This window comes from Pongo pygmaeus, chromosome 7, assembly GCF_028885625.2.
Source record: "Pongo pygmaeus isolate AG05252 chromosome 7, NHGRI_mPonPyg2-v2.0_pri, whole genome shotgun sequence".
Lineage (NCBI taxonomy): Eukaryota > Metazoa > Chordata > Mammalia > Primates > Hominidae > Pongo > Pongo pygmaeus.
Window position 1 is genome coordinate 110,381,934 of NC_072380.2, and position 15,598 is coordinate 110,397,531.

The 15,598-nt window shown below is 40.2% G+C and overlaps 1 protein-coding gene across 2 annotated transcripts in view; it reads left to right on the forward strand.

The window, feature by feature from the left end:
- The window catches only part of MATN2 (matrilin 2), a 167,123-nt gene that overhangs the window by 115,217 nt on the left and 36,308 nt on the right, over nt 1–15,598 (forward strand). For both annotated transcript variants that reach the window (XM_054498282.2, XM_054498281.2), the window contains exon 7: nt 10,201–10,323. In XM_054498282.2, coding sequence (XP_054354257.2) covers nt 10,201–10,323 — 123 coding nt within the window. The remainder of the gene's footprint in view (nt 1–10,200; nt 10,324–15,598) is intronic.

Consider the following 15,598-nt stretch of genomic DNA (forward strand, 5'->3'; position numbering starts at 1 on the left):
AGTCATATCAGAGTAACTTTATTTCATTTAGTAGACTAGCCAGGCATGGAAAATGTAGTAGTGACCATCTAAACTTTAATAGGCATTTGACCAATTTGTGTGTGAAGAAATTTGTGCTCAATGAATGATTGGTTGGGTTTGTAACTGGCCGAATGTCTGTAACCACAGGATGCTAATTGTTGAACTGAGATCCTCGTAGAGGGAGGTTTTTAAACAGCTTGCTGGGAAGAAGCCTTATGGAGGGATGAGAGCTGTCTTCCATTCATAGTGTCCCCCATGTTGCTTCTTGGTGTGCAATGTGTATGTATCTAAACTCTCAAAAACACACTCCAGTAAGAGTAATACCAATAACCTTTTATTCATTCCACAAATATTTGTTGAGTATCTACTGTGTCAGATATGATTGTAGACACTGAGCATGCAGTAATAAATTAAACAGACCAAAAAAACCCACCAATATCTGTCCTTATGGAGCCTACATTCTATTGGAGCAGGGTAAGAGAATACTACAGGTCTCAACAGCAAAGTAATACTAGTCTTTGATTAAAGATTTGAAGGCAGTGAGAGAGGGAGGAAACCTTTGAGGCAGAGGTAGAAATGAAATTCCATGAAATAAAATGATCTGTGATACTATCACACAGCACCAGTACAAAATGGATATGTTTTAGTCCATTTGTGTTGCTATAAAGGAACACCTGAGACTGGGTGATTTATAAAGAAAATAAGGTTTATTTGGCTCATGATTCTGCTGGCGGGAAGATTGGGCATCTAATGAAAGCCTAAGGCTGCTTCCACTCACAGCGGGAGGTGTTGTGGAGCCAACCTGTGCAGAGATCACATGGTGAGAGAGGAAGCAAGAGAGAAAGGATGGGGAGGTGCCAGGCTCTTTTTAACAACCAGCTCTCATGAGAACTAACAGAGCAAACGTACTCATTACTGTGAGGACAGCACCAAGCTATTCATTAGGGATTCCCCACCATGACCCAAACACCTCCCATTAAGCCCCACCTCCAACACTGGGGATTAAATTTTAACGTGAAGTTTATGGGAACAAACATCCAAACTGTAGCAGATATGCACACCTGAAGCTATATATATATTGTTTTCAGCAAAGTTCCCTGATTATGTTCTTCTCCAAATCACAGGACACTTCCCACATTGTTCTTTTTTGTATATTATTTGGGCCATTTTCCATGGCAACTAGTTTCACAAAGTACAAATGTACAAATATGTACATTTATTTTTAGTACTTTTTCTGATTACAAAAGTAATACAGGTTCATTGAGGGAAACTGGTTCCTATAGAAGTGAAATTCTATGAAATAAAATGATCTGTTATACTATCGCCCAGAGAAAACCACTGTTTTTGTGTTTTGTTTTGCTTTTTGAGACGGGTTTCTCACCATGTTGCCCAGGCTGGTCTTGATCTCTTGAGCTCAAGCAGTCCTTCTGCCTTGGTCTCCCAGGTGTTGGGATTATAGGCGCACACTACTGTACCTAGCTGATAACCATTGTTGATGCCAATTTGGAACATTTCTCTCCAGTCTTTTCTTAATGTATGTGTATGGATTTATTTGTATAGAGTTGAGATCATGCAGTATAACAATAAATCATAAGCATTTTGACATGTCACTTAAACGTTATCAAAAACATTTTAATGTCTGTGTAAAATTCTATTATATGTATATGTCAGAATGTGTTCAGGTTTTTTTGGCTGCTCAAATAATATTGTGATAAACATTCTTATGCTTGAATCTTTTTTTCTGATCATTTTCTTAGGAACACAACAAAAAAGGAAATTTATTGAGTCAAAGGCAATTAACATTTTTAAGGCTTTTGATACATATTCAAAATTATTTTCCAGAAACGTTGTACCGATTTATACTCTACCATCAGTGTTTAAGGGGACAATTTTTATTTTTAAATTAAATTATTTATGATTTCAATAGGTTTTAGGGGAACAGGTGGTGTTTGGTTACATGGACAAGTTCTTTAGTGGTGATTCTGAGATTTTGGTGCAACCATCACCTGAGCAGGATACATAGTACCCAATGTGTAGTCTTTTATCCTTCACCACCTTCCCACCCCAAGTCCATTGTATCATTCTTATGCCTTTGCATTCTCATAGCTTAGCTCCCATTTAAAAGTGAGAAGTGGGATATTTGGTTTTCCATTCCTGAGTTACTTCACTTAGAATAGTGGTCTCCATCTCCATCTAGGTTGCTGCAAATGCCATTCTTTTGTTCCTTTTTATGGCTGAGTAGTATTCCGTGGTGTATATAGACACTGTATTTTCTTTATCCACTTGTTGATTGATGGGCATTGGGGCTGGTTCCATATTTTTGCAATTGCAAATTGTATTGCTATAAACATGCGTGTGCAAGTATCTTTTTCATATAATGACTTAATTTCCTCTGGGTAGATACTCAGTAGTGGGATTGCTGGATCAAATGGTAGATCTACTTTTAGTTTTTTTTTTTTTTTTGAGACGGAGTCTTGCTCTGTCGCCCAGGCTGGAGTGCAGTGGCGCGATCTCAGCTCACTGCAAGCTCCACCTCCAGGGTTCATGCCATTTTCCTGCATCAGCCTCCCGAGTGGCTGGGACTACAGGCGCCCGCCACCACGCCCGGCTAATTTTTTTTTTTTTTTTTTTTGTATTTTTAGTAGAGACGGCGTTTCATCGTGTTAGCCAGGATGCTCTCTATCTCCTGACCTTGTGATCCACCTGCCTCGGCCTCTCAAAGTGCTGGGATTACAGGCGTGAGCCACCGCGCCCAGCCTACTTTTACTTCTTTAAGGAATCTCTACATTGCTTTCCATAGTCGTTGTACTAGTTTACATTCCCACCAGCAGCGTAAAAGGAATTTGTCCATTTCATCTTAACACATGGACACATGATAGAGAACAACACACACCGGGTCCTGTAGCAAGGAGCGGGGAGAGGGAAAGCATCCGGAAGAATAGTTAATGGATGCTGGGCTTAATACCTGGGTGATGCGCTGATCTGTGCAGCAAACCAGCATGGCACACATTTACCTAACAAACCTGCACATCCTGCACATATACCCTAGAACTTAAAATACAGGTTGAAGGAAAAAAAGTGTTTCTTAAGGGGGCAATTTTTAAAAATTTTTCTGATTTTCTAGGAGAAAATTTCTTCTTCTTGCTTTTTTATCATGTCTTTAATACCTGTTCTTCATAAAATTATCCAGTTATATATATCTAATTTATAAATGTATGTTTATTGGTGTTATTATTTGATTAATGAATATTTTCCAATATAAATGATTGTAAGGGACTCTTACAAATTTCATGAAGCAAGGGACTGTGCCTCTTTGTTCAACGCTGATCTTAGTGCCTGCACCATGGTAAATGCTCAGAGAATATTTACCGAATGAATGAATGAACAGGGAAGTTAACATGTCTTCATATATTAGACATTCAAGAGAGAGGGAATAATAAAGATCTGAGCTAAAATAAAAGGAACAGAAGACATAAATCAATAGAGAAAATTGGTAAAAATCAAAATGTGTTTTTTAGAAGATTAATAAAATTGATAAATGTCTAACCAGACTAATCAAGGAAGAAAGAAGAGAGAAGACACAAATTACTAATGTCAGGAATGAGAAACTGGACATCAATACATATCCTACAAACTTTGAAGGATAATACAGGCCAAGCATGGTGGATCATGCCTGTAATCTGAACACTGTGGGAGGCCAAAGCAGGAGGATCACTTGAGGCAAGGAGTTAAAGACCAGCCTGGGCAACAATAGAGCCCATCTCCACCAAAAAAAAAAATATATATGTATATATATATGTGTGTATATATGTATATATGTATATATATGTGTATATATGTATATATGTATATATGTGTATGTATGTGTATATATGTATATATGTATATATGTATATATGTGTATATATACACATACACACACATATGTATACACACATACATATATATATACAGAAAAATCATAAACAAGTTTATGCCAATAACTTTGACAACTTAGATGAAATGGACAAATTCCTTGAAAGACACAAACTACTAAAGTTTACCCAAGAATACATAGAGGCTGGGTATGGTGGCTCATACCTGTAATCCCAGAACTTTGGGAGGCTGAGGTGGGAGGATTGCTTGAGGCCAGGAGTTCTAGATCAGCCTGAATAACACAGCAAGACCCCATCTCTACAAAAAATAAATTAACTGGGCATGGTGGCAAGTGCCTGTAGTCCCAGCTACTCGGAAGGCTGAGTCAGGAGGGTTGCTTGAGCCCAGGAGGTTGAGGCTTCAGTAAGCCATGATCACACCACTGCACTCCAGCCTGGGCAACAGAGTGAGACCCTGTCCCCCCACTGACCAAAAACAAAAGAATATAGTCTGAATAGATCTCTATCTATTAAAAGAAATGGAATTTGCACTTTAAAACCTTCCCATAGAGAAGACTTCAAACCTAATTGGCTTAACTGGTGAATTCTACCAAAAATTTGAAGAAAAACTATTACTAATTCTACACAAATTATTCCAAAAAATTGAAGAGGAAAGAACAATTTTCAACTCATCCTATGAGGCTATCATTACCCTGATACCCAAACCAGAAAAGAAAGACATAAAAAAAAAAACTATACACAATTATTTCTCATGAAATACCTGCAAAAGTTATTTAAACAGTTTCTAGCAATCAAATTCAACAATATATTAAAAAGTACAATACATCATGACCAAGTGGAATTTATTCCAGGAATTCAAAGTTGGCTTAACATTCAAAACTCAATCAATCTAATTCATAATATTAACATACTAAAAAGTCAAAACCATATGAGCCATCTCAACAGATGCAGAAAAAGCACTGGATACGATCTGACATTCATTTTTTCTTTAAATAAACTTTCAGCAAATTAGGAATGAAGGTGGCCAGGCGCGGTGGCTCACGCCTGTAATCCCAGCACTTTGGGAGGCCGAGGCAGGCGGATCATGAGGTCAGGAGATCGAGACCATCCTAGCTAACACGGTGAAACCTGTCTCTACTAAAAATAGAAAAAATTAGCCAGGCGTGGTGGCGGGCACCTGTAGTCCCAGCTACTCGGGAGGCTGAGGCAGGAGAATGGCGTGAACCCAGGAGGCGGAGCTTGCAGTGAGCCGAGATCGCACCACTGCACTCCAGCCTGGGTAACAGAGCAAGACTCTATCTCAAAAAAGACAAAGCAAACAGAATGAAGGTAACTGCCTCAATCTGATAAAGTGCATCTGTGAAAAAACCATCAGCTAACATCATACTTAATAATGAAAGACAATGCTTTCTTTATCAGATCAGGAATAAAACAGAATGTCCACTCACACCACTTCTATTTAATATTGTACTGGAAGTTCTAGCCAGTGCAATAAGACAGAGAAAGATAAATAAATGGTACCTAGATTGTAAAAAAAAAAAAACCATCTTTATTAACAGATAACATGATCACTTGTGTAGAAAATCCAATGGAATCTACCAAAAAGCTACTAGAACTATTAATAGCAAGTGAATTTATCAAGGTTGCAGGACACAAGATCAATATACAAAAATAAGTTAGTTTTATATACTTACAATGGACAATCAAAATATGAAATTTAAAAAATACCTTTTCAGGCTGGGCATGGTGGCTCATGCTTGTAATCCCAGCACAATGGGAGACCAAAGCAGGTGGATCACTTGAGGTCAGGAGTTCGAGACAAGCCTGGCCAACATGGTGAAAGCTTGTCTCTACTAAAAATGTGAACATTAGCCAGGCATGGTGGCAGGTGCCTGTAATCCCAGCTACTTGGGAAGCTGAGGCAGGGGAATTGCTTGAACCCAGGAGGCAGAGGTTTCAGTGAGCTGAGATTGCACCACTGCATTCCAGCCTGGGTGACAGAGCAAGACTCTGTCAAAAAAAAAAAAAAAAGACAACCCATTCAATAAAAATGGGAAAAATATTTGAATAGACACTTCACCAAATAATATATGGAGATGGCAAAGAAGCATTTGAAAATGTATTCAACAACATTATTCATTAGGTAAATACAAAGTGAAGTCATGTTGAGATAATCATACCCACTAGAATGACTAAAATTACCAAGTGTTGATGAGGATACGGAGCAACTGGAACTCTCATAAATTGCTGGTGGGAATGTTTAAGCAGTTAAGCATACATGTCCCATATGACTCAGCCATTATGCAAGAGGAATGAAAGCATATGTCCACACAAAAACTTGTGCATTAATGTTCATAGTGGCTTTATTTGTGATAGCCCCAAACTGGAAACAGGTAACCAGCCCTTCAGCAAGTGAATGGATAAACAAATTGTGGTATAATCACATAGTGAAATACTACTCTGCAATAAAAAGGAACAAACTATTGACACACATATGAATATGGATGAATCTCAAAATAATTATGCTGAATGAAAGAAACCAGACAAAAAAGAATACATACTATATGATTACATTTATTTAAAATTCCGTGGGGAGATAAAAAAAGAAGATAAAAAATAAAATTCTAGAAAATGCAAACTGATTTTATCTGGATAGAAGGTAAATGGTTATTTGGGACTGGAGAGAGTGGGGAAGAATGAATTAGCAAGAGACGGGGAAAGTTTTGAGAGTAATGCATATTCTCATTATTTTGATTGTGGCAATAGTTTCATGGCAGGATACACATGCAAAATGCATCAGATTGTTTTTCTTGAGTATGTGCAGTTTGGTTTTTGTCAATTATACCTCAAAAAAACTAAAAACAAGTAGAAGAGACTGTATTATTCCAAAATTTCTATGTCATAAAACACAAAGAGAGGCTGTGGAAATGTTCTGGCCCATCACTATCCTATGGGACACTCTGGTTGATGGAAATTCTGTTTGCATCATACAATACAGTAGTCAGGAGCCACACGTGGCCACTGAGCACTTGAGATACAGCCAATGCAACCCAGTAACTGAATTTTTGTTTCGTTTTGTTTTGTTTGTTAGAGACAGGCTCTTGCTTTGTTGCCCAGGCTGGAGTGCAGTGGTAAAGTCATAGCTCATAGCTCACTGCAATCACCAACTCCTGGGCTCATGAGATCTTCTGGCCTCAGCCTCCCTAGTAGCTGGGACTACAGGCAGGTGCCACCATGCTCGGCTAACTTAAAAAAATTCTTTTTCTGCTGGGCGCAGTGGTTCACGCCTGTAATCCTAGCACTTTGGGAGGCCGAGGCAGGTGGATTGCCTGAGTTCAGGAGTTCGAGAACAGCCTGGGCAACACGGTGAAACCCCGTCTCTACTAAATTACAAAAAATTAGCTGGGTGTGGTGGCGTGCGCCTATAGTTCCAGCTACTCGGGAGGCTGAGGCAGGAGAATTGCTTGAACCCGGGAAGCGGAGATTGCAGTGAGCTGAGATCGTGCCACTGCACTCCATCCTGGGCAGCAGAGCGAGACTCCGTCTCAAAAAAAAAAAATTCTTTTTTTAGAAATGGGGTCTTGCTATGTGTTGCTCAGGCTGGTCTCAAATTTCTGGGTTCAAGCAATCCTCCAGCCTCAGCTTCACAAAGCATTGGGATTACAAGCATGAGCCACCACCCCTGGCTGAATTTTTATTATTTCATTTTAATCAATTTTAATTTAAATAGACATATTAGGCAGCATGGTTCTAGATTAAGGGAGACTAAGCAGATATGAAAACGAAATATAATCTCTGACCCTAGACTAGATCCTGTACTGGAAGGTGAAAAATGCTATGAAGAACATAATTAAGTCAACTGACAAGATTAGAATATGGATGGTAGATTAAATATAAGTATTGTATCAATGTAAACTTACGAAATTTATAACCATACTGCAGTTATATAAAAGAATATTCCTCCTCTTAGGAAACACAGACTGTTTTTAAGGGAAAGGACCAGAATGTGTGTAATGTGCCCTCACACAGGTCAGAGAGATGACCAAGTAATCATAGCAATGGGGTAAAATGTTAACAAAGGTGAATGTGGGTAAAGAGTATGTAAGTGTTTCTTGTACTATTTTTATGTTTGTAACTTTTTGTAAGCTTGAAATTGTTTTCAAAGAAAAAGATTTTTTAAATGCCTTTATGTATGACTATGGTATTACAATTATATTGTTTATAAAGACTCCCAGTGTTCTAAAGCTACATTATGAAGCATTTATGGACAAAATAATACAATGTCTGGGCCAGATGTGGTGGCTCACTCTTGTAATCCCAGCACTTTGGAAGGCCGAGGCGGGTGGATCACGAGATCAGGAGTTCAAGACCAGCCTGGCCAAGATGGTGAAACCCCATCTCCACTAAAAATACAAAAATTAGCAGGGCATGGTGGCAGGCACCTGTAATCCCAACTACTTGGGAGGCTGAGGCAGGAGGATTGCCTGAACCTGGGCGGCAGAGGTTGCAGTGAGCCAAGATTGCGCCACTGCACTCCAGCCTGGGTGTTAGAGTGAGACTCCATCTCAAAAAAGAAAAAAAAAATTAGTCAGGCATGGTGGCATGCACCGGTAATTCCAGCTACTCAGGAGGCTGAAGCAGGAGAATTGCTTGAACCGGGAGGTGGAGGTTGCAGTGAGCCTAGATCGTGACATTGCACTTCAGCCTGGGTGACGGAGCGAGAGTCTGTCTCAAAACAAACAAAAATAGTAATAATAATAATAACAATACAATGTCTGGGGTTTGCTTCAAAGTAATGTGGGGTCTTACTATAGAGAGTGGGGACATAGCTGAAAGCCAAGCAGCCATAGATTGATTCTCCTGAAGCTGGGTGATATGTACATGGATTTATTATACTACTCAGTCCGTTTTTGAAATTGGACGTTATTGTATATTTTGCTTAACATTTCCATAAGTTTAAATTGGGAAAAATTGGCATCTTACTCAACATTTTTTCCTTTCAAGAATATTGTATATCTTTCCCTTACTCAGTTTGTTTCCTCTGGTATGGATTGGGAACTCTCATTTATACCAAATTATTTATTAGGAAGATTATTTGTGCAGTTCAAATGTTCTTTAAATAATAAAAACCCTCATGAAAACAAAGACTCCTTTTAAGATTCCATCAGTGGTCGTTTATTTCAAGCAATTTTAAACAATGTGTCCAAGTTCCACTATGGGAAAATACTTTGCTCAGATTCTGCAATAAAAGTTTCTTTCCATATTTAAAAATACTTATACAAAAAATACAAAAAAAAGAAAAACTAAAGAACAAAAACAAAATAACAAAAATAAAAATACACAAGTAAAATTTCATTATGACAAATTTCATGAAATACTTTTAAAAAAATATTTTGGTTTCAATTAGTGTATCCCTAGAGATCACATTCTCTGTGAATCTTGAGGTAAAGATCCTATTTATGTACAGCTGAGCCCAGTGAGGTGTTTTGAACTCAGAGTATTTATGCCTTTCACTCCTAGGCCTTATTTTTCCCAGGATATGATTTTGTGTCTTATTGTTTGGCTTATTGTTTGATGGGTTTAAGTGGTTTGGAGTTTGGCTTTGGGAACGTTTAATTGTTTTAATTGCTTAAATTCGATAAAACACTCAGCTAAACCATTCTCAGCCTACAGTCTGGCAAATACCGCATTTTCATTTTAGTGGCTCTTACATGAATCAAGACAAGGAAAGCATGTTCACAAATTCGTTTGTTGCATAAACGTTTTACAATATGTCACGAAGTTTGTCTTTGCCTAGCAGAAGAGTCCAGGTATAATAATAATAATAATAATAATAATAATAATAATAATAGAAGAAGGAAAGGAAGAAAGAGAGAGAGAAAGAAAGAAAGAAAAAAGAAAGGAAGAAAGGAAGGAAGGAAGGGAGAGGGAGAGGAAGGAAAGAAAGAAAGAGAAAGAAAGAAAGAAAAAAAGGAAAGAAAGAAAGAAAAAGAGAAAGAAAAGAGGGAAAGAAGAGGAGGAGGGAGGGAGGAGGGAAGAGGGAGGAGGGGGAAGGGAAAGAGGAAGGAGAAGGGGGAGGAGGGGGAGGAGGGAGGAGGATGGAAGAAGGAGAAGAAGGAAAGAAGGCGAAGAAGTTTCTCTTAGGAAACATGGAAGTAGCTTTATTGGGAGACCCCTTCATGGTGTGACTCTTTGAGGTGTGGGATTTTACCTATTTGGGAAAATAAAGACTGGAAATCCCTGGTTTTCCTATGCTAGCTTTATTGATTGGTTTGCCATTCTTGTGATTTTTCCTTCTTGACAGAGATAGACTACTGTGCCTCATCTAATCATGGATGTCAGCACGAGTGTGTTAACACAGATGATTCCTATTCCTGCCGCTGCCTGAAAGGCTTTACCCTGAATCCAGATAAGAAAACCTGCAGAAGTAAGTTACAGTGGGAGTTGGAGAAGGGCTTGTTCTGCTAAATGCTCCTCTAGTTAGTTTCCCTTTCCATGCAAATCTTAAGCAAGATGTGCCTGTATTCAGCATTGTGTCTATTAACATTATTCTCCCCTTTATTTTACTTTTTGGCTCACTAGATCCTATTATGTGGATGATTTTTAGATATTGAATAGGTCTGGCCATTAGATTCAATTAGCCAAGTGGACCCAAGCTGAAGCTCCCACCTATGTGAAATGCAGGTGCAGTCTCCCTCCCCCTTATTCCCATAGCACTGGGGTCTTGGAAAAAGAAAAGAATGGGCCCAGAGATGAGAGGTAGAAGGAGCTGCTTTCTTCTACTCCTGCAAGATAAGACACTTGATGGATGCTAAGAGGGAAGACATTGAAGCTTTATTCCCTTTGATAGGATAGAAGAAGCAAAATGAGACTCTAGGACATCCCAGCAATATTCAAGGGGTACAGGGTGTCAGCGGGATGATATTGTGGATGTGCTGAGTGCCTCAAATGCCTGTCATCTAGCACATCAAGGGGCATGATTGGGGATCTGAGCACAGGCCCCAGAGGGCACCTGTTTAAGACAAACCATTCCTGAGAGACTGCTAGAATGGACGGCCCACAAGGACAGAGATGATTATCTTTTTCTTGCTGCTGACTTCTCAAAAGCTCAAAGAGTGCTTGGCATTCATAGATGTGCACAATGTTTGCTGAATGGGAATGAGTAAGTGAATCTTTCTACGATGTATCATCCTGGAGAAATTGAGGGTATTTTTTTTTTTTAATTCTTCAATCTTGTTAGAAAGATAGCCTTTTTTAGGCGTGCAAATTGTGAATTTTTTTTCAGAAAGTCTTTCCCTAGTCAGTCCACACTTATGCACACTGAATTGTTTGGGGTCTGTTGACAATGTCATTCGTAGAACTCTCTGGAGCTTCCATTGAGGGATGTAATTTTCTGTATGCTCCTTCACCCATTTCTTCCTGATAGTGTGTACAACAGTGTTCTGCCTGGCAAGACTGCGTTTTCAAAGGTTTCACATATATCTTTTTTGAAAAGCACCATGAGCTGTTTAACTAAATCCAGATGAGTCACATTCTGCTCATAGCACAGATTAACTTTCATACTCATTCTAGCAAGTGTTAAACCGTGTATAGTGGCAGACGGTTGCAAATCCCGGATTTTGAAATGGAGCCTCTCTTATAAAACTATTCCCACTGCCTTGTGAGGGTACAAACCCTGGACACATTCAAGCATTAAATGAAAATTTTAATGGAGAGCATTCAGAATGTGAAAACAATTAGATAAGCTATTTTCCATAAGACCACACATGCCTGCAATAGGTCAGAGGGCCAACTTTTCTGGTCTGGCCACTCCTCTGTGCTATTTACACCTTTTTCTAGGAGTGGGTGTGTGAGGGACTGGCTGCACCCAGGGGAAATCACTCCCAGGTGGACTCATATTTGCAGACCCAAAGCTCTTCTGTGGGCGGTGATTAGATCTGGTTCAGCTCAGATGCTCATTGCAAGCTTCCTCATGTGTTACTAATGGAGGGGAAAAAGGAAACAAGTTAGGCTTGGGGCCATGGGCGGAGGACATTTTCTTGACGTTCTGCATCTCTTACCAACCATCTGAGTCCCTTAATTTCTGCTACTCCCTCCACACCCTTCCTGGAGAGGCACTTGGAATAAGAGAAGGTCCAATGCAATGCAGGCATCATTATCATGGGAAGAAGACTGAGAACAGAAGGGAGAGTAGAGAGGGAGTGACTGGGAGTGGTCTGAGCGCTACAGATTGGTCTCCAGGTGGGCTTGTTTGCAAGCTAGCTGTGGCCCCGACCAGAGTCCCTAATGCTCATCCATGTATATTCAGTGGGTATAGCACCTCTTTAGCCAGGCTCCGTACTTTTTCATCCAAGAAAAATGAAATTTGTTCCTAAAGGCCAGTGTCCTCATCAGCCCTCGCCCAACGTCCCACCTCATCGTTACATTTTCCATTGTCTTTGCTGTGAACCCAACCCTGACTCCTGAGGTCAGCCTGCAGGAGCGGCCCTGACTTCATGCTTGCACTCAGTCCATTAGGGCAGACAGCTGTAAACGGAAGCGAGTGCTCACTGTCTCTCTGGAGCATTATGTGGATGAGGGAAGCCAAGAAATTGGGTTTAAAAATCTGGAGTCCGTTATTAGAAGCCTGAGGTCTCTTGAGTGATCTGAGCATTACAAATCTGCAGCCCAGGATACAGCTATTTACGTTTAATAGGAGGCTGATGGATGTGGGCAATTTTCAAATCTAATGTGAAATCTATTTGTAAAGGATTTTGATGTCATTGAAATTAAACTGGGGGAAAAAAGATCAAGGCAGAATCCTACTGAAGAAAAGATTCTTGGCCAGGATTTGTTCTTGCACCTCATCTGGGCACAATTTCTCCTCCTGGAGAGTGCTGTCATCAGTTTAAGGCATGAATTATTAAGGCAGTAGTGCAAAGTACAGAAACTGCGACTGCCCTGCCTGCCCAGGTAGAGCCCTAGGGCCAAATCAGATGTGGGTTCATCCCCTGTGCTGGGCTCCAGGATCCCTGATTCTGGTACCATGATGAGCGCTCTCAAAAATCGGTGTGAAGCCCACGGGTTCTACTGAGCCAAGAGACATGATGTCCAGGCTTGGCAATGTCACTCCTATTGGTTATGTGACCCTGAGCAGCTAATTTCTACTTCTCAGGACCTGGATTTCCTAAACTGTAGGAACAGGACTTCCTGCCTTAACACCCTGTTGCCTCTCCAGTTTTTTTGAAACTTACTATCTGTGCACTCAGCTGGTATCAAAATGTACTGCCTGGGGTCACTGATCTTTCATGGTTTCAGTCTTACCTCCTCAGGGCTCCAACTCTTTCCCAAGTTAGCACTCAGAAAGATCATTTGATTTGTTTTCTGACAGTCCTGTCATCTGACCTCACAGAGCTTTAGTGGACACTCCAGGCCTTACCAGATTAAGTTGTGTCCATCCTGACCTGTGGGTGCCACATCAGAGCACCTATCATGGTACCAGATACAGGATGCACAGTAGGTCCTCAATAAATATTTAGTGAATGAATAAGTGAGTGAGTGAATATCTAAGAAGCACACACATGAGGAAATATGACAAAATGGTGGTGAGAAGGCAAAGAGCCACAGTTAAACCGCTGCTAAAAAGAACCATTTGGAGATTTTTTTTTTTTTTTTTTTTTTTTCCAGACAGAATCTCTTTCTATCGCCCAGGCTGGAGTGCAGTGGAGCAATCTTGGCTCACTACAACCTCTGTCTCCCAGGCTCAGGTGATTGTCTCACTTCGGCCTCCCGAGTAGCTGGGACTACAGGCGTGCAACATCATGCCTGACTAGTTTTTGTATTTTTAGTAGAGACGGGGTTTCACCATGTTGTCCAGGCTGGTCTCAAACTCCTGGACTCAAGTGATTCTCCCTCCTCAGTCTCCCAAAGTGCCGGGATTACAGGCATGAGCCACCACGCCCAGCCGAAAAGGGTGGTATTTGAATAGCTGTCTGCCAGACTGCTGGGTGATAACCTCTTTAAGAATCTAAATGTTTTTCAGTGGAATTATCTCATGTGTAAATCATTCTTTAAAAAAAAAAAATCTTGCTTGAAACATTATTTACTAATTTATTTTAATTTTTTAAAAATGTTTTTCTTTTTATATTTTTATTATATGTGCTGCCAAAGCGAGCGCTCCTTTTTATATTTTTAAAATTGATATAACAGTTGTACATCTTTTTGGTATTTATTTATTTTTTTAAATTGACAAATAAAAATTGTACACTTGTACACAATATGTTGTTTTGAAATATGTAAATACAAATTTTTCTTAAAGACAACATTGGCTTTTTTAGTGTGGCAAAAAATATATATAACATAAAATATACCTTTTAACCATTTTTAAGTATCTAGTCCAGTGGTATTAAGCACATTCACATTATTGTGCAACCATCACCACCTTCAATCTCCAGAACTTCTTCACTCCAAACTGAAACTCTATACCCATTAAACAATAATTCCCCAGCTCCTCCCCCTCCATCTCCTGGCAGCCACCAATCTACTTTTTGTCTATGAATTTGACTATTCTAGGTGCCTCATATAAGTGGAATCATAGGATATTTGTCCTTTTGTAACCAGCTTATATTGCTTGACATAATGTCTTCAAGGTTCATTCAGTTGTAGGACATGTCAGAATTTCCTTCCTTTTTAAGGCTGAATAATTTTCCATTGTATCTATACATCGTCCTTTATACTCATCCTTTCATAGACTCCTGGGTTGCTTCCACCTTTTGGCTTTTATTTATTAATACAGCTATGAACTTGGGTGTGTATACCCAGAAATGGAATTGCTGGATCATATGGTTAATTCTATATTTAATTTTTTGAGGAACCGCCATGCTGTTTTCCACAGTGGCTGAATGCTGGGTTTTAAAAAGAGAGTTGACTAAAGATCATTTCACCTTTCCCTGATGGTGTAATGGAGTGATTCCTACAGGCACTAGACTGTGGGCCCTTCCTGTTCTGTGTTTGTCTGTCTGTCTGTGGCTGGTGTTTTATTGCCAGGCCTATTTTCCTCCATCGAAGCTCTTGGCTTGTTTCCTGGCACTCAGTTATGGCCTGCACAGGTGAGGCTGCTGATGAGTTTCAGGTAGATGAATGGAAACTGCACACAGCTAACAATATCCTGCCTCTCCTCACATGGGAGTGAGTTCCAGAGAGAGTGCCAAGGGTCAGTGACACAGCAAGGTGATGTCTCTTCTTCTAGGCCAGCCCTGCATGTGGTGGCCTTCTCTGCATGCACTCTGTCTGCAGCCATTCTGCTCATACTCTGGGCATGAAGCAAACTCCAGCCACCAGTCACCTGGGAGGGCACATCATGGATTTTTTTTTTTTAATTTTAATTTTTTTAAAGGCGGAATCTCACTCTGTTACCCAGGCTGGAATACAGTGGCGCGAACTTGGCTCACTGCAACCTCCATCTCCTGGGTTCTAGTGATCCTCTCACCTCAGCTTCCCAAGTAGCTGGGACTACAGATATGCACCACCATGCCTGGCTAATTTTTGTATTGTTAGTAGAGGCGGGCTTTCACCATGTTGGCCAGGCTGGTCTTGAGCTCCTGACCTCAAGTGATCCATCCACTTCAGCCTTCCGAAGTGCTGGGATACAGGCATGAGCCACCGTGCCCAGCCAGATCCTTTAACAGACCCTTTGAGGGGTCCCTCAGGTCTGGGTCCCACTA